A 20,427-nucleotide genomic window follows, 5' to 3' on the forward strand; every position below is an offset into this window, starting at 1 on the left:
GATCAACAGGAAAAAAAAATTCCAAAGAAATAAATTTAGGCTACAAATCCCATTACTTGCATCAACTTGCAAATATTTGGGGATATTTCTGGGTTTTAAATGCTTGGTTGTTTCCAACAGACTGAATGAAAACTAAACAAAAATATTTTTTTAAAAGTGTCCTACTCTCATATACTGCCAACAAGTGACATATTCTGCTAAAAATACGGCAGGGTATAAGCGCATTATTAGTACAAAATAAAACACATGTGGCAGACTCCACCATTCTATACATGTCTTCATAATATCAAAGTTTAACTATAGAGCCACCTGTCTCTTGGACTCCCTTTTATTAACACAGCTTTTTCTTATGGACAGTTTCAATTCCAGAAGTACAAAGGCTTCACAGCTCATTTCTTCTGGGCTTACTCCAAATTGTGCGTCAACCAAAAATGCTAGCATTTTGCCCTCTTTTGAAGCACTTAGCTTGCTGTTTTCACTTAGCTTTGGTAAGTCGCAAGTCCAGTACTAATTTTAACAGTGTATAATTTTAATAGTGTAAATACCTAAGTTGCAAGTACAGTGCTAATTTTAACATTGTAAATACCTCTCTCACTGGATTGAGATGTCTAATACAGTTCCTTTTTGTTCTTTGCTTTAATAGCAAAATGTTTCTTCTTATAGTATCAGGAGTTGTGCTCTGAACCTACTTTTCGTTTATTTTATCAGAAGGCTTGAAGAGCAAAATGACAATTTTTTTTATTCAGCAATCGCATTAGATTTTTTAAGCACATTTTAGACACAGCTACCCTTCAGTGCAAAGAAATACTTTAAAAATATGACATGCTCATAAGCCTGGCCACCACAGCCCAAAGGCTCAGCATTCTCCTTCCAAAGCAAGTTCAGGTATCACAGAAGTAACGACAAACCCAGTGTTTGACTTCAGAAAAATCCAGCACAGAGGAGAGAAGGTAGACAAGATGCACATAATATAAATGGAAACCATTAATAAATATGTCTTAAAAGCTCTTCCTTCTAATGTAGATGGAACAATTTAAACTGCACAGTCATTCACACATGCACAGCCACTGCTACTGTGAGAATTCACTTTCTTTAAGCCAAACACTCAGAGAAAACTGAGCTGAATCCACTTAAGCAAACACTAATCTGTAGACCAAATTCAATCTTCTGATACTACGGTTCCTACAGACATTATGATGATCTTAGAAAACTCAACAAGGTATAAAAGAAGATTTAATTTTCAGAAAGGAAATACTGAGTTAGGGAAAAAAGGCAAGGTAAAGCTGAAAGACCTTCAATAAACAGATTTCCAGAGACAAATTACAAAAGTTTTTACTATGGGTAAAACTCTTCTTCATATACTTTTCTAATTAATACAACTGTTTTTACAAATATTGGTTATATTTCGCCCCCCAGGATTTACTCTCTGAAAGTGGGGGGGGCACCATTCAGACTTGTAAGCTGCCTTATTTTAAAGGAACAGATAACGAGTCTCCTTATTTGTCCTCCTCCAAACCGGTCTGGAACTATTGTAGCTGTACAGATGTTAAAACTGAAAGGTTTTTTCCACATCAGCTTAGTTGTGGAATCTTTCAAAACATCAAACCAACAGGGGTCTGTTTAGTATTTTAAGTTTGTGAGTATTCTGGAGCAAAAGTAAGCAGCCATTCTGCAGTTTTTGCTTTCCGGTGTCCTCTGGCATACAGTTGTTCTCTGACAGACTGGCAGTATTTCTTGTCAGAAAGTGTCCACTGGATTCACTGCAGTCTTTAAAAAACAAACAAACAAAACAACCGACACCCAGTTTGCTAGATTTTATTGAGACTAAGGACTATCCACATTTTAGAAGTTCAGCTTCAGATTCAGATTCTGTCCTTTCACATTTCTCATCTACCTTGAACTGTGGGCTCCTGCAGAAATCTAGGGCTGCAATGAGCACTCTGAAGCCTTCAACAGAAAACTGCGGTGTACAGTGAGATCTTCCATCAGCAACTGGCTGGAATAAAACCATAACCGTCTATGCTCTGCATGGTATGTTTCACCAAACACAGTATGGATGTTCATTCTTATTAAGAGAGAACATTGATTTGGGGATAAAAAGGGAGCAGTCACCAGTTGTGTGTTGCACACGAATTGGATAACGGGCCAGACTCATTCCTTTCCCGCTTCTATTTCAAGACTAGAAAGAGGTCTACCTTTACTGGTGAAGCAGTTACCTGAGTATTTTTGCTGTTTGAGACTTTTATGTTCAGTTTTCATACAATCTGTTGGATGACATGTCTGTATACATGGGTAACAAGGACAGACTTACTGAAGTTGACAAGTTATCAAAGCTCTAAGAGACTTAGAATAAGCGCAGTCTTAAAAGGCATGTAAGAAGAGCCCCTAAACCTTTCTAATTTCAAAGCTCTTCAAGCAGACATTTATTTTAGAGTGCAACAAAATAACCTGATTGAGTTCTGAGCTTGTAGAGCATGCACAGCACAGTTAAAGAACCTTTTTAAAAACAATAATTAAAACCATGCTTAGTCTTTTATTAAAGAAAAAAAAGTGAAAGATTTGCGTAAAAAAACCTAGGAAGACATAAAAAGATACACAAATCGTAATTGCATATCTAAGATATGAAACAGATCCACTGTACTTCTCAATTACCAACCTGGCAGGTTGAAATTACTCTACTTATGTATCCCAAGCCATAATGCAGCACTACTTGAACCATGCATAATAAGAATGTCACTCTATTTGCAAAGCTTTTAAAAACAGAGCCCTTAAAGAAGCATAAAAAAAGAGAAAATGTTGATAAATCAGCCTCCTAGTGACTACGTTAGAAGTTTCCTTTTTAATAAAACGTGCAAAAGATACACACCTTCTCCTTCACCCACTTCAGCACGATCTGGCTTTGTTTCTTTGTGCTGTCCTTCTGCCACTTTCACAGCCACTGCTCTGCAAATAGCTCCCAGCTTCCGATCCAGAGAGCGGACTCCTGCCTCTCTAGTGTATCTAGCGTAGAGACAATTGTTTTATTGGTGAATATGCTTTGTAAGAGAGATTTCTTTTGAATGTAAACACACTTTCCTTTTAAAAATACATCCAAATAAAATGAGACGTGAAAGCCAGTGAGACCTTGGGCTACTCTAATAAACAGGAAAAAAATGTCATGTGCTTTTATCAAAATAATTGTGGTTTGCTAAAAAATTGTAAAGAAAGACAAACTACTGAGTGGAAAGAAGACACGACTAACACCTGGTGTCAAACCTTAGCGAAATGCTAAACAATGCTCCCATAGCACTGAGCTCTTCTCAGATGCATAAAAATTAAAAGGAGGAACTATTTTAAAACTCAAAATACAGTTCACTGAAAGTTGAGGAACCGATTGTAAAAGAGTATTTTCTTTTAGTCTATGAATTAAAAAGGAACACCAGACAGTAACACTCACTAAATGCCAAAATGCTGTTCCTGGTCATAAAATACTGATACACTTTGTCCGTTGGAAATAAGCTAGTTTCAAGTCCAAAAGATGTTCTGATCAATATCTTTGCTTTCACATCCAGCAAAAAAAGTAGTTCTAATTAATACAAGCTATTTAAAAAAACACATTTTAATTTTTTTACCCTAATTCTGATTTTTAGATAAATGTGGTCCATCAAGTCACAAGAAACAAAATGGTAATTTCCATTTTTTCTATGAAAATGACAGAAATAAAACTTCATTCTTTAAAATAAAGGTTGTCTGCTGCCAAGATCATAGCTTCACACACTGAACACTGCAGCAATACTAGCGTCAAGTGTTTCTATTTATTCATAATGCCTTGCCAATTGTGTCAACACAACTGATTGTGAGCCACACTCTGAGAGCTAGAGCAAGGAGTTCTCTAGAGAAGGAAGGATGATTCAGTTTAGACACCAGAGCCAGACAGAGCTCAGGAAAGAGCAGTTCCATAAATCACCAATTGTTGAACTTCTGAAGTTATTAAGGACAATAGATCTTAAGAAATGTTTTTTGTTATCACTTTATAAATGATTTACTAGTTACCAGAAAAAGAAGTTAAACTTAAAGCAATGAACAACATACTTACCTGGTAATTATGTCCAAAGTGGTTACTTGTGGAATCTGTATTTGCTGTGGAGTCAGGCCATGTTGTTCAAGCTGTTTAGGAATCAAGTGTCTATGTGCAATTTCAATTTTTTCTTCTTGTGTGTATCCTTCAAAAGAAAAAGCATATGTTTACTAATCTTTTTGCTCCTAGACTACGATATAATCAAATTTCTTACCATTTATAATTGTACCTGATTGAATTTAACAAAAAAACCCCAGCTATAATTTAAAAGGCTGTTGGTATGATACTTCGTGGTTATTCATAACTTCATGTGAACAAGAAGAATAGAATTTTAGTGTTTCAAAGATCCCTTTCTTCATTGGAATCTTAAAAAGATGCATCAGCCAACAGCCAGTTAGAATACAAACACATCGATTAGTGAAAATATTGTTATAGAATGTATCGATGTTATCTCCATATACCCGGAACTGAATTTTCCTAAGTGCAATGCTAAATTTCATTCTCATGACAGAGGCCATAATGGAGGCATCCCGACTAGTCTCTTTTAACGATTCTGGCCATTCAGTCTAGATTCCTGGCAGGCTTACCTTAAGGAACTGCTTTTCCTTTCAGGAAAAACACCCCAACATTGTTTAGGACTTGCAATAGCCACTTTAATGAAAACACTGTAGCGTTACCTGGAACTTGAATAATTTCCATTCTGTCCAGCAGAGCAGGTGGGATAGTAGCTGTAGTGTTGGCTGTTGCTATAAAAAGGACTTGGGACAGATCAAAAGCTACATTTAAGTAGTGATCGGTGAAACTGTGATTTTGTTCTGGATCCAAGACCTTAACAAGAGTGAACAGAAAATTGATGCAGTTGCTCAATTAGAAGTAAATAAAATTTTTATATTCCATTTGGATCTGTCAAATCTGACTTTAGATTCATAAATATGTTATGAATATTACTAAAGCCTGACCCTCAATATCCTGCCTCGGTCTGATTACTCTGCAACTACATTCCACACCACATGCAAAAAAAAGTCGTTTCCCCATTAGTTCTTTTTACCCTTTTCTAAAGATGGCTGCAGCATTTCTCCAATCATCAAGTACCTCCTGCAAGCTACATCCATGACCTTTCACAGACAGTAGAGAGCGGCCTTTTAAGGACTCTCAGCACCCTTGGAAAAGCAGCCCATGTGGTCCCATGAACTTGTATGAGCAGAATTCTCTCAAGTAACCCCTGACTCCAATCCTCATCTGCTGCTGGTAGCTGTTCTTACTCTAAGCACACCAACCTGAGAGATGTCTCTGTGAAGACCAAGGGGAAGAACATGGATTATCTCAGCCTTACCTGCTGTCACTAAATCACCTGCCCCACTCATTCAGCTTTGTCCAGCCTTTTACTCCTAATATAGTAGAAGCTCATTGCCCATGACATCCCATGCAAGTCTTGACTGTAGGTGAGCCCTGGCCTTCCCAACACAATCTTTGCATTTTTCTTTTTTTCCCCAAATTTTGTGATAAAAAAAACAGAGACAAAATTAAATAAGCACTGAAGAACAACAACACACAGTCTGACCAATCTCAAAAATTTACTGCACAAGTACAACTACGGCTTAAAATATCAGTGTTGTCTTCCTATTGCTTTTAGTACTACTTATGTGTGCTATTACGACACTTGCATATATTTAAGCTACTACTTGACTAAGCTATTTTTCTGCATTAGGTGATAAATATTCTATATATGTGGATCATGAGTGTACTAAGGTGCTGTCTTGTAGTTTTTTTAACAGTGCTGAAAATTGTAAGTTCATTGTATATAGCAATCTACACTTGGCTTCTATATCACCACCTATGAATCACCTTCATTCCACCCCCCCCTTAAAGTACTGCCACACTTTTCCTTCCCAAATGATGAATTATCAATGCTACACCGACATGAATAATTCTCATGTTACAAATAATGGGACCTATGCATCTCCTGAGAAATAGCCCACTGCTGTCAAAATAATTTATCTGCCTATACCCAAATGAATGCACCCCTTGTCTTAACAACTTGAATTATAGCCAAGAACAGTGTTGATAATTCTAAAAAACTGAATTTGAGCACTTCTTAGCTGGTTATGAAAGAAACAATTCTGAATTTTCATTACTCTCAAATTCTGTTCAGTCTTTGAAAAGTTAAAAATCTTTAGAACAGAAATGTTTATGATCACAACAAACTAGTAAAATACTTTTTTATGGAATGCCAAAAACACAGCAGAACTTTTAAAAACAAAGAACAATTTCTGATTTTATTTTGAAGTACTGCACAGATTTAAGACTAATATTTGGAAATGTATTGCGACTGTAATAAAATACAAGTTATACGTTCCCCTTAGTAGTGAAATCTTAAAACATACTGAAGCATATACCTAAATTCTAAAACTAGGGTTGGAACTCAGTGAATGCTATTGTTCATTGGCAATAAGCTATTCAAAAGCTGCTTTTCTTACCCTCTTCAGCAGGCAGCTGCTATCATTTACTCCCTTATGTACTGATGAAGGCAAAGGCCTTGAAGTATCTTGACTAGCCAAGTACACTTATGCATAATTCAATCAGTTAAAGATGTCTCTTACCTCAACTAGTCCTACAATCTAGCCCTAAAATGTAGGGGGACACAACAATAGGCAGTGTTTCCAAGCACAGCATCTACAAACTTCAAAGAAAGTAGATCTACACCAAATATTAATCTCCCATTCAAAGTCTACTCTTGCAAATTTTTCAAAACTGATTTAAACAGCAAATCCTAATTCAACTTACCCTTTTTTTTAATACTGATAACACAGTATTTCCACAAAATTCCAGTCTATTAGCTGAAGCGTTTGCAACTACTTCCAAAGATGTTGAAAAACAATGTATTCTGACAGACCAAGTTGTTTTTTTATAACATTTATCTACACGCATGTTTATCTCTTTGTCCTTCCAGTCTGCAACTAGAAATCCTTACGAATCCCACTAGTGCTAAGCTGGTGATTATAATATTATTTACAAAGATACATAAAATGCATGCACAAACAATACTATCCAATAAAGGTAAAGGAAACTGTAATCAAAACAAACTTGGATTGTATCTAAAAATGTGAATTATCTGAGATTTTCTACAAAGGCTAGAGTTTCTCTGGACTAATAATTCTTTGTCATGGTAACTATTTCTTAGAATAAGACATAAAACAATATCACGCCTATGCATTTAAAACAGATTTTCCAAAGCAAATAGAACTGTTCTTCAGCTAGGTATCTCTGCTAAAGTTCAAAAGTTTTCAAAGATATTCAACTAATACAAAAATATTAATTACAACAAGAACACTCAGGGAACAAAATATCTTGGTTAATTTATGGCCGACAGCTCACATGCACACAAAGGCTTCTCTGTACCAGCTTTTTATTACCACAAAATCCAGAATAAGTTCCACGAACATTTAATTGCCTGGCTATGCTCCTGGTCTAATTTCCCTGCATACAAATACTCACTATCAGGCACTTGGATCCATTTCTGTTTTCTTCTCTTTTAAACAGAGGTCATCTAAATTTAGACTAAAACATTCCCTTGTTGATGAACAGTAACTGGAAATAGGAAGACATTCTGTTTTGCTTAAGCAACAACTCTGCAGAAGCACTGGAACTAAACATATATCCGGCGATTATAAAACATCAAGCTTTGCTTCCAAGCTTACAGGGTATGGCAATTTTCTTCTTGAATATATCCGACTGTAGACAGTCAGTGAGAATTTAACACACCTACACATTAAGGAAAAAAGGATGTGCCTTTTATAGTTAATGATGGCACTTACCAACAAGAAGCAGCAGTCTGAAAAACAAATGTGCCAGTTAGGTGACCACTTACTATTGTTTGTTCTCCTACATAATAGCCACCTTTGCTCATTCCAGATGGACTTTCCAACAATGTAAACCACAAAAAGCAGATGAAAATTAAGCTAATATGTCCAGGCATGAGTTCTCCATTAGAAGAGGTAAAGCACCTGCTTCAGGATGTTTAGACAGCAGTAGAGGGATATACAGATCTCACATGGGAGCAGCCCAGACATGGTTAATAGAGCAATTACTTCTCCAGATGCAACTAATGGTCAATTAGCAACGAGTTACATAAAGACTGCAGCCCAGGCAGACAGTTGGAAGCTAACCTGACAAGCCTCAGCTGGAATAATCCATGGCAGGAGCTGAGCTGAATATCACTGAGACTGGTTTTAAAATATGGAAACCAGAAACATCCCAAAGCAGCAACAAAGTATCAAAAACTCAAACACAAATAATTAAAAAAAAAATTAATTTCATTTGCCCTCACACACTTGTCACGACAGAAGAAGAACAGAAATGCTAATTCTCTACTGCAAGACAGGGAATGAAAAATAAATTAGAAGAAACAGAAAAGGTTGAGTAAAATTAATATTAATGTACAGATCTGGATTCATGATTGGAACACTTCCAAAAAAAGTTATTCTCTTTCCAAGAAAAGCCAAATCATTGCTTCATTACTGACTCTGACTGCCTAGCAAACAACATTCAGCTAGCTAACAAAATTTGATTTTCAGGTATTTTTTACCCATGCATTGACTAGATTTAGGCCAGTTTAGTTCAATATCTAAGGGAGAAATGACGGAAAAAATATCAGCAAACTCAAAACCAGAGCTCATTACCATTAACAGCAAAGAGTAAACAAAATCCCACAAATGAAAAGTACAAAGAAAATGCATTTGAATATTTGTTACACTCCCCTGCTTGTCTTCCTTGCACTTAGAGGCTTTTCATGCACTCTAGAAATGTGTACTACACACTTGAGAAATATGCAGGTAAAGGACCATAACCGTCATTTTTAGAAGCTAAAAAAAGTGAAGCCATGGTATTTTCTAGCACATTTAAATTATTACTAGCTCATGTTAACATGCAAAGATCAAAACAGAGCTCTCAAACCACAGCCTGTTCATATGCTGATTTTCAAAGAACTAGTTGGCCTTGTCAAAACAGTAATTTTACACTATCTAGCAGGAAGAAAATCATGACATTTGTAGAATGTCAATTGACATTTCATTTGCAGAAAGTCATACAGCATACAGATGAGCTCAAGTCACCTTAATTTAAGTAGCATTTTTCAAATTCAAATCACTGTATTAAGCACTGTCAGTCAAAAAGAGTCACTAGAATGACTCTGTAGGCTAATATTACCAGAACTACTTTCATCCCCACCCAGAACCGCCGAGCTACAGAAGTTACCATACCTTAAGTCTGACAACTGAGATGCTTCTAGGATTATGCCCTGAATCATTTCAGTGAAAGTGAGCCAGGCTAGCTCAAAAAATTTGGATAAATGTCGTTTACTAACCCAACTCCTTTTGACTGAAACAGGTAAAGAACAATCACAGAAGCAGTTCAGCTGAAACAGTCATAGGATGATAGCCCCTACAGCCAGAGAGAACATAGAAGAGAGGTAGGCAGTGTAAAAACACAGCAGTATAAGGAAATTCTAAATGCGCACAATACCAAAACCATTAAGTGCACTAGTTCTACATCTGATCTGGACAGCCTCAAGCGTTTCAGCCTAGCCCAGCCTTGCTGTGCCATTACTTTCCTCATTCTCTCCTTTCCTCATCATCAGTGCTAGCACAGGAAGATGTACACAGCCTTCTGCACTAAGATGCTGGAGAAGGGCAATGCTCTTTGTCTTTTCCCCATACAGCAAACTGCTAGAATAAAACCACTGAATATGCAACTCAGTGGAAGAAGGAATTGTATTGGGATATCATCGTGTGTCATACTCCAGGGAAAAAGAAGGCAGAAAGGAGGTTATGGCAACTCATTACTGTTCTCTGCTGCAGAGTCCTCTGATACATGAAGCCTGCAAGGCATAGGTCTCAATTCATATTCTTCATAATCACTCAAGTTTTAGCCTCCTGAAATCCCAACAACTAACCTAATTAATAGCACCTCAACAGTTGATGGATTTACGAAATATTCCAACAGTATCTCGTTCACCACAGTCCTTACTTGTATCTCCTCGATTTTACTTGTGTCTTTAAGCAAGTCAACTTTAACACCTCTAAACTCTTTGTGATAAAATAACTACACCACATACTTCAAAATTAGATTAATTTATATCTTGGTCTGAGTCCCAGAATTTCAGAAAAAACACACTTAATAGCTGACTCTCATGGAAAGTGAACACTCACCACATCATAATCAGTCAAGGAGCAGGGATCTGTGACTTAAATGAAAAACTTAAGTTCAGAAAATTAATTACAACACTAATTAAAGAAATGCTGCTAAAAGAACATGAAACTAGTCCATATTACATACTAGATAAAATGTTTAGTTCCAATATAAGCTTATACCATGAAAAGCTTCAAAAATATATTGAAATTGTTCCAAGAAAGAAAGGGAAAACTTGAAAATGTCCAGCTACCATCTGCCGCCTCTACAGTTCTTTCTCATAGCTAACAGCATTTGGTCATTAAAAATCTGTGTCTTGAAGTCCCCCAAATACGTAATGTTTAAGGCTTGAACAGTCTTTAAATATACAAAACACTTAGCACAAAATACATCCTTGTGTTTAAGTACAGATCACTGAGATTAAAGATATCTTAGCATAAACAGCATTTGCGTTGTGCACAAGTAATTGACAGAAATCCAACAATGTCAAAACATCGCAGCTGGTATTTGAATAAAAAAGCTGACACTGTCATGTTATCTTTTGTCCAGTGAATGTTCCTTTCTGAGTCCAGTATTATAATTCTTTTTAATTACAAATGAAGCAATGCTTGTAATTTAACATCTTTTACCTCAAGCAAGGCTGCTGCAGGATCCCCCTGCAAGCTCTTCCCCAGTTTATCAACCTCATCTAACAGGAATACTGGATTGTTAACCCCGACAGTCTTCAGTCCATTGATTATTCTGCCAGGCATACTGCCAACATAGGTGCGCCTGTGAGAAATAAAGAGGGGACAGATCCGTGTAACAGGAGTAGAAACACCAAAACTAAACTGAAAGAAAAATGGAAAAATAAGCGGCATTGTAACAATTCTTGCTTTTTTTGCAAAACTTTTTTGAACTAGTTGATAAAAATATGGAATATGCATCTGAACTAATATAAGCAATTATATCAGCAGATGAAAATTCCAGTTCCATGGTGCACTAGTTGGTCTGGAAAGATAAACATATGCATTAAAGTATATGCAAACTTTATGGCTTGCAGGCATGATTCAGTACAAGCATGAATCTCATTAACACTAACATTTTAATAATGATGATACTGGGTTTTTGTCATCACAACAGAGTTCACACAGCATGTTACAAATTAGGGCAAAATTCCAAATATGCTGAACCGTCAATGTCCCCTGTATATACAGCATGCTTTAATTAATACTCACAAAAAATAATTGTATTTACTAGGTCATTTCAACATGAAATAAAAAAAATAGAACAGTGCAACGGTACAAAAAAGTTATGAGTCTGAATTCATTCAGCAAAGATGGTAAAAACTTTTTTTCACAATGCATAGAGCAACATTTTACATGCATATACATCCCTTGTTTGCTGCATTTGTCATAGCCTTTTCTGCTTGTGCCACGACTAAAAAAAATACTATAATTAAGAGTATGAAATGCTGGTCACTCAAGAAGAGAGAGATACATGAAGTGCTGAATTACAGTACCTATCTCATGACCCTCACAAAGCAGATATGCAGAACAGGCCTGCTTTGCCATATGATCTGTTTTAATACAGTCCAAAATAAACAGGATGACATTTAGAAAGACGAAACCAAAAATACCATGGGAGTAATTTCAAAAGATACTAGAGAAGACTTTAAATATAAAAAAAAAACCCAACTCAAACCACACAGCAATGATGTTAGTTCCATGTAATATTTAACCACTGAGGGAACAAATTGCCATTACTGTATTTAATTCTCGATCTGAGCAAAAATAAAAGTTTTTAAGATCTTTTAAATAGCCAGAAATGCAACTGAATTTCAGTTTGCCTATTGCCACCTTCATGAGACAGCTGCTAAAGACTGGAGCAGCCAGCATGCAATAGTTTATCAACTCACTGCTTTTGTGTAGAGTCTTTGCAGTGAGTGAGTGGATTCCTCTCCACTGAGGATCGCACCATGTAACATTTATTACAGCTCAAGAATCTGCATGGGGGAGCTATTATAATAGCATGCCACTTCACTCTCCATCTGTACAGAGTCAGCCTTGCCAAAAGAATGAAAGGATCCTATAAAATGCAATCAGAAAATTACAAGACTGAAGCAGAACTGAAGTTCACAGAAGTAAATCATTTACCAGTGCAACCAAATTAATCATTGTAGCAATTTTGGGGGCTTTTGGTTTCTTTGGGGTTTTTTGTTGGGTTTTTTTTTTGTTTGTGGTTTTGAGTTTTGTTTGTTTGCTTGTTGTTGGTGAGGTTTTGTTGTTGTTGTTGGCTTTGGTTTTTGTTAACAAAAGGTGCTTACAGCAGTAGTAAATAATTTTATATGCTTCAGAAACAATGCAGCCTGACTTTTAAAAATATTTCTAATATCCTATTTATGCCAGTAATAGGATAACATAATTAGGTAAACATTAAACATTCTTCTTCCTTGCTTGGTACATTATTCTCAAGTGCATGCTTAAAGACGTCACACTTTTTTAACGCATGTTTGTGTTTTTATATACACAAAGTTTTATCTGATCCTTCCAAATTCTATAAAATTTTGAGATACCTATGTTCCATCTAGTTTTAAGAAACAGCTTTGGTATATAAACTGAATGAAGGTAAACTGGGTTTCTCTAGTCAAGGGAAAGCACTGTGAATAATCACTCTTCCTCTCCCTTCACCATCCAATTGCAACAACACAGGTCAAAGGGTAAGTGTTAGGTAGCAAAAGGTTTTCTGAATAATAAATCTGTTTGTTTATACCCATGCACACACACACACCACTTTAAAAAACTTTTGCGGAGTTTTTCCAAATAGAAGCACTTAAAAAAAACCAAAACAAAACAGGAAGAGATTTTTCTTTCTTGAGACACAAAAAAGCTGTTTTTATTAATAGATTGAAATACCTTTTTTCCCTCAACTCTGAAAACAGACTTCAAGTCACAGTCATTTTAGATTCAAGTAGATTTGGGTGTTTAATGACATATTTACACTTGTGGAAGATTCTCACAGATACAGTATCTTTCAGTAAGACTTAACTGTTGTACACTATCAAGTTTCTTAACATTTTAAAATAAACCATATGCTAGGTAGGCTGGAGCACAATGTATCAAGACCTGTGGTGAAGAAAAAGCAGAAAAAAGCAAATATACTCAAGACAACATATGACAAGTCAAGTGAGATCAATACCTTGGAGAAATACAATTTTAAGAGTATAAAAATTAAGTGGCTTCTAAAGCAAGCAATAAGAAAAACATTCTAACAGTAACAGAAAATCATTAATTTAATATTTTTTTTATGCACCCTGTCCCAAGTAAGCCTTGGGTCATGAGCTACCGTATAAAAAACTTAAATAGAAACCACAGTCCAACTGAAATGGATCCAATGTTACGAAAATGATTAAATGGTTCCCTATACAACCCAAGAGTTGTTCAAGAAACTCAAACGTCACAATTAAAGGAACTATTGTTGGAAATATGGAGCAGTTTTGCAAAATACTCAGTCTCCACAGAATTAGGGTTAACAGATGAGAAAAGCACACAGTGGCTAGAAACATTCTGCTCTTCCTTTCGCTACCTGACAATTGACTATTCTCACTCTTCCACTCTCTCATACTTCCTTCTTCTCATTTGTATTTTCAATCATCTCTAGACATAGTAAACCTAAACAACTAACTCCGATTTAAGTGTTTAATTGATGCACTAAATTTCAAATAAAAACATGCTTAAATTTATTTACGTAATTTGATCAGGTATCACAAAATAGAAACTCGGGACTATACATTTTAGGATAACAACTACCTAGGTATCAACTCTTCCCATGTGTAACAGTCTAAATCTGTGATACATCTTCATTTATTAGAGGTGGACCAGTACCTATTTTATTATACTATTAATCAAAGACTCAAGATCTCCAAGGCAAGTAAAGAATGCTAATGCAAATGTCATATGTAGAATGACAAAGAACAATAACGTAGTATTTTACCTTGAAAATACAAACATAGGAATCCTGTTTCCATTTCTAAATGGTTATTATGGAACACATCTCAACACAAGACTCCTCAGTAAGACAGACCCTGCAGATATTTACATATAAAACCACTACAATATATTAAAATTACAAGCAGATATGGCCATTTATCTGCCTGGACATTAACTTTTGCCTTGTAACTTGTGAAACTGAATACTGTTGTTTGTGAACAGTAGCCACTGAATGTGATGTTATTCTTCATTTTCATTATTTTAGCTAGGGTTAAAAGGAGGAAAAACAATATTCTACGTCAGCATTTTTTATGATACAATGTGGCTTTGCTCATTTTTCAATGCACTGTGTCTCTCCATGCGTTAAACCTAGAAAGAGAGTCAGCTGCTTTCCATTCACAACAGGAAGTACAGATCAAGTTTCCCGGTTATCTCACTTGTGTAGTAACAATTAAAAAAAACCCTTAAGAGCTCATGCCACAGAAGGTCTGTAATTTAGTAATTTTTTTATTTATTTTTAAATCATTGAAAAGGTACCTTTAAAAAAACACTCGAGTTGTACAGCATGTCATTGGGAGCTACGTATCCTAGAAAATGCCAGACAGACAGCTGGGAAATCCAACCTTGTCAGCTCTCCCGATGTAAACTGGGAATGTGTATGAATCAGAACCCTTAAAGCAGTACTAGTATTATTGATAAAAACATGACCCACTTTCTTCATACTGTTCTAAAGACAAAAAGTTTTAGATTGTTTTTAACTACAGTGGTTTTCAAACTGCAGAGGTAGGAAAAGATAACAAAGTTAATGCCACCAAAGAAACTATTCCTGAACATACTTGCACAAGGTCACAGCTTGTTTTTTTGCAAGGACAGAGGCTGCATCTACTCAAGTGCTTTACAAATCCATGCTTTATACCTGAATAAACACAGATATTCCCATCATAGGTGAAACTGTTTGAGGTTTGGTTTTTTTCCAGTGCAACAAGGCCTATGCTGTGAACTTTCGCTAGCATAGCTGTAGTGCTGGGGAATCACACCTTTTCTCACACAGATGCACCTGAACAAGTCTTCAGCACAGGCCTAAGCCAGAAGTAAACTATCCAAACTTCTAGAAACTGAAAAGTGATGATAATATAAGAAAGAGTGCTTCACACAGAGGTGAGAGAGAGAGAGAAAAGAGCTTCACAGGGATCTCACCAGCACTACTATAAATAAATGGCACAATTACATCTTTCCTTTTCAAAAATAGGAAACCACACACACACACGCAACAGAGAAGATCATATATAGTTCCTGTATAAAACAAAATATCAGTACTGAGGAGATCAGTACTTAGGGTATGCAGTGAGCTTCTTGGAAAAAAATTCTAAGTCATCCTTCAGGGTGGTTTGGGGTTTTTTTACCTTTTTTTGGTATAAGTTAACAACAAATGTAAACCAGCAAATTTTTACATATGGTATAGATGACTGGTAAATGTGAACAACAGCTGGAGGATGTCTGATAAAGCAGCTATTTTTGTACGAAGATGATTTCATTTTGGGAATGCAGAACAGTAGTAGCTACTCTTCACCCAATCAAAAAAGGATTCACAAACTCCAGCTGCAGGCACGTGATCCACACTGAAATGGCAAAAACTGGGCGTTTCCGATTGCCCTAGTTACGCATCACATGGAACAGCACACTTACTGAAACACCACTCCCCACCCTGCTCCCATCTAATATGTTTTATTTTGCTTGCTGAATCTATCAGTCTGCATCTTTCACTTGCAACAGTAATAAGCGGCCAAAGTGAATGCTATTTCAGGCAATATTTGCTCGAAAGTGCAATCTTCTAGTATATTTAGTACATTTTTTTTAATGTTTAGTACATTAGTAGGTACACATACTATCATTCTTCTGTAATGTTAATGGATCCTTAACTTAAGTCTTAAAGCCTAATAAGGAGCTTTTAGGAGAAAAAGAATGGCTCCTAACATGTAATATTAGAAAATCAGCCCAATTAAAAGTAAAACTCAGGGAACAGCAGGCTATGTCTCCTCCACTTTTAGACCACCTCTGTAATTCCTCTCTATGACTGCCACCAGATGCACAATATGGATTCACTTGACTGGGAATAGCTTGAAGGATTTATTCATGCAAAAGGACATTAGAGAGAGACGTCTACAGAAAAGCTGCAGTTCTAATTTGATTAAATCTTATTCTGAGAAGCAGAAAAGCAGGAAAAAAATGAAGCAGAATTAAAAAAACAGTATGCAACAGTTGGGTTTGATTTTACCCACAAAAAACTTGCAAAAGCAATCTTTTACATGGGACTCCTCATACTAACTGCTCTAAAGTTTGTTTTTAAACTATACACTTGTTTGTTGAAGAGTAATCACATGATACTCTTGCTAATTCTAGACAGTATTTTCCTTTGCTGATGAAAAATAAACTTACTTATCAAATACTTCCCATCAGCTAATTTCAAGTAAATTTTTTAATACGAAATTTATCATGGTTACCTTCTAACACGCATTAATAATTTTAAAGTGCCCTCAAAAATACTACAATGACAGCCACAAACACCTGAGTTTAAAAGTTTTTAAAAGCCTCATTATCACATGACTGTAGCTGTCTTTACTCTTTACTAAAGTCTAAGCACAAGATAGAAAGCCAAACGAAAAAAAAGAAGAGGAAAACAGTAAGGAATTACTGGCAATTGAGTAAGAGTTGATGACAGTTTTACTTTTATTTATAATGTCAATTTGACAGACGTGGTTTCCCTGTTACAAAGGCTTGAGTGCTGCTCTGCCCTAGAAAAGCTACTTCTGTCTCTAATGCTTAGTATTCAACAGCCTCTAGTGGTTTCAGTTCAAATAGCAACATGTTGAATCACATTTTAAATTGTTTTTATGATGCATACCATCTGAAACATCAGAATACCTACTTATTAAGCAGTGATTAACAACACAATTTATGAATTACAGGAATAATACATAGTGAAGGAGGAGGACAGAGTTTCGCTTCTTTTTCCATTAACGTGTAAGTTAAATTGGTAAAAAGGCCAGCTATTACAAAGTTTTGCAAAACAATCACATACACATGCACAGAGTCCTGCTATGCAGTAAAAACTGATGTGTTAAAACAAATGTATCTAGAAACCCCCCAGTGGCTGCTGGGTATGTTGACCAAAACTACTCTAAGAAAAAACTGACAGATTATTCTTTCAAGCTACAAGCTCTAGGTAAGTGTCAAACACTCTGGAAAACAAAACTCCTGCAGGAAGTGCACAGGAGTAAACGTGTTGCTCATTTGATAAAGGGTGCTGAACTGAAGGTTTACAAACCAACTCTGAATTTTCAAGTTGTCATCAAGTACAAAATCACCATTTTCTTGCTTTTTCATCTCTCATGTTCTGGTCTAAAAAGTGATCAATAGTGTATTATACTCTAGATTCCTAGAAATATGTTATATTCCAGATTCCTAGAAGTTTATGTATATGTTCAGCACAAGATTTCCCACTGAGTCTCCCGCATTCCTTCCAGTTGGGACTGTGAGCTTCTACCACTCTAATGTATTCACACATGCAACTAGCTCACAGAGTCAGAAGTCTGATATCACAAAATGAACTTTTATTAGCGCATTTCTTGTAAGTGTTCATTAAAATTACATAGGGAAATGATAAGAATTCCAGGGTCTTTTTTATGCCTTGAAAACAAAAAGAAATTACAGAATAACCTGGAATTGAAGCAAGAATGATGGTGTATTCTGATGATTGAAAGTAGCAGCATAGCCATTGGGCAAAATTAACTGCTACATGGCATCAAAGAAATAACTGATAGCTTTAATTCATAATAATTTACCTACTATTGTAAGGAGAAATTCTATTCAATACCGTGACTTTAAAAAAAAAAAACAAACACATAGTTTTACAGATCTTTAGAACACTAAGAAATTCATTAGTCCAAATTTCCTACACTGCATGTGATAAGCATAAAATAAGTTTAATGCAACCAAAAATGCTGCACTGATGTTTGGCAGTTACTTATCTACATTACCCATTTATTATGCTTCCAGTTGCAAGGAATGGGGAATGTTCTAATATAAACAAATGATTTAAAAGACTAAGAAGTAGATACATAGAGAGACGCAAGATCAAAAAAAAAGTCCTAAGGAAAGTCAACCAAAAAATCTCCTTTCAAATCTTCCAGCTTAAGCATCCCTGTAAAACCTTCCTTTTGAAACAGGAAAACAGTACACTACCAAGTTTGAGATACTAAGTAACTCTAGCAACTTTTCAGCATCACTCTCAGTTTTCCTCCTGTTTTAGGGACAAACATGGTTATAAAGTAATGCATTGCTATTCATAGGCTATTTTGTATAACTAAATCTTTACATCCTTCTTAAAAAGTAGAAAAATCAGATCCAACATTTAACAGTTTCCATTAGACTTTCTACTGAATTTTACTTCAAAGTGCCAAAATGACTGAAGATGAAATTCCATTCTCCACAGTGACAATAAAGGGCAGCAGCAGAAGGAAAGAATAATGGCTGTATCTCAACACTAAACATCCATTCCTATTACTAAAATTCTCTCCCGAATAATACCGTTGAATAACAAGAAAAATCAGTGAATAACTATCATTGTTTGAATAAGCAAAATTTCTCTGTATTAGCTAAACAATGAAAATAATCAATACATTCTGTAACAAACAAAAGAAAAAACTGCAATTAGGAAAGGAAGAAGTAGTTACCTGTGGCCTCGAATATCAGACTGATCACAGACTCCTCCTAAAGCAATTCTGTGAAATTCTCGACCCAAAGTCTTTGCAATTGATCTTCCAACACTAGTTTTACCAACTCCTGGGGGCCCCACAAAACAAAGAATGGGTCCCTTGAGGTTGTTTTTAAGCTGTCGGACAGCTAAGTACTCCAAAACTCTCTTCTTCAACTTCTCCATAGCATAATGATCATTATCCAAAAGAATTCGAGCTGCACGAATTTCAAGGCGATCTATCAATCATTGACAACAGAAAAGATATCAGCACATTTACCTTTAAAAATGGAAACAATTAATTCTACGATACAATAGAAACAAACACATTTTCAAACATGTTCATCAATGCAATCCCCCTGACACACACACATATTTCAGACAACGTTTTCCTAAAACAAAGCCATTATAATTCTCCTTAATAAGGAAATTAGACATAAGCTAGAGAGATCATAGTACTGACCAACACAAAATTTTAAAAACCCCGCCTTTTCACTGTGTCATAGATGGAAATCTGGTTCAAATGAACTTAATATCTATTTTAGAACAGCGCATCAGTCATACAGAAATTTTTCAGCATTTGCTTTCTCACAGAAATAAGTCTGATCCTGTAAGGTCTTCTCAAAAGACAAATTCATCTATGTCCTCATCATCTACTTATGGTAAGAGTCTATAACCATCTCACAAACAGAGCAAGATGCTATTGGCTTGAAGGGCAGGCTTTACTTGCTATGCAACACTTAAAGTGATTCGGCACTGTAAAAAATACTCGTGATACTAGCACTGGAAAATCGGTTTTTTGCAATTGCCACAGTTTGAGATAAATGGTCAGGCCTCACCGATGGACATTAACTAATGCTTTACACAGAGCAGGAATTTCTGGCACAAAGCAGATGTCTTCTCTTCTGCTCTACAACATAAAGAGAGTAGGCAGGAAGCAGTGAAGCCTGTCAACTCTACACACACCCATCCTTCAACTTCTGTGCCTTCCAGATGCAGACCCCTCATACCGGTAAATGTGCATATTTCACATACAGACAACTGTGATTAAATTCTCATCGTCAACCATGTAAATTTTTGTAATGAACTATTGAACAAAAAATTCACTAATGATCATAATGTTCTACTGGATTTTCTATTTTTATATTCATGTATATTTTTATTCACTGTACCTATGGAGTCCAAAGCATCACTCACATGAATGTGAATACAAACTTCGCAACTTTAAAGTAAAAACTTCAAACTACATGTGACATGGCATAATTTTGCAAGATTAAAGAGCAGCTTTCACCACAGAACCATTCTGTTAGGACGAGTGTCAACAAGTACTTTACTCATTTTGGGATTCTTTGAACAATTATGTAGAGATCTGCAAAGATCTGTAGGTAGATCTTTTTACAATTTAATGATTAAAGAAAATATTTACAAGAAGATTTGTACACAGCCAATGCTCTAGTCAAAAC

The 20,427-nt window shown here is 35.7% G+C and overlaps 1 protein-coding gene and 1 long non-coding RNA gene across 2 annotated transcripts in view; one reads left to right on the forward strand and one right to left on the reverse strand.

Annotated features, from left to right (window-relative positions):
• Window positions 1–17,215, forward strand: part of LOC142087231 (uncharacterized) — a 29,001-nt gene extending 11,786 nt beyond the window's left edge. Inside the window, exon 3 of the long non-coding RNA XR_012675385.1 lies at window positions 17,178–17,215. This is a non-coding gene — a long non-coding RNA (uncharacterized LOC142087231). The remainder of the gene's footprint in view (window positions 1–17,177) is intronic.
• LONP2 (lon peptidase 2, peroxisomal) overlaps window positions 1–20,427 on the reverse strand; it is a 48,816-nt gene that overhangs the window by 22,370 nt on the left and 6,019 nt on the right. The window contains exons 7-11 of the mRNA XM_075161224.1: window positions 18,945–19,203; window positions 10,873–11,014; window positions 4,735–4,885; window positions 4,076–4,202; window positions 2,867–3,000 (exon numbers count right to left, since the gene is read on the reverse strand). Of these exons, the coding sequence (XP_075017325.1) occupies window positions 2,867–3,000; window positions 4,076–4,202; window positions 4,735–4,885; window positions 10,873–11,014; window positions 18,945–19,203 (813 nt within the window). The remainder of the gene's footprint in view (window positions 1–2,866; window positions 3,001–4,075; window positions 4,203–4,734; window positions 4,886–10,872; window positions 11,015–18,944; window positions 19,204–20,427) is intronic.

The sequence above is a fragment of the Calonectris borealis genome, chromosome 12 (assembly GCF_964195595.1).
Source record: "Calonectris borealis chromosome 12, bCalBor7.hap1.2, whole genome shotgun sequence".
NCBI lineage: Eukaryota > Metazoa > Chordata > Aves > Procellariiformes > Procellariidae > Calonectris > Calonectris borealis.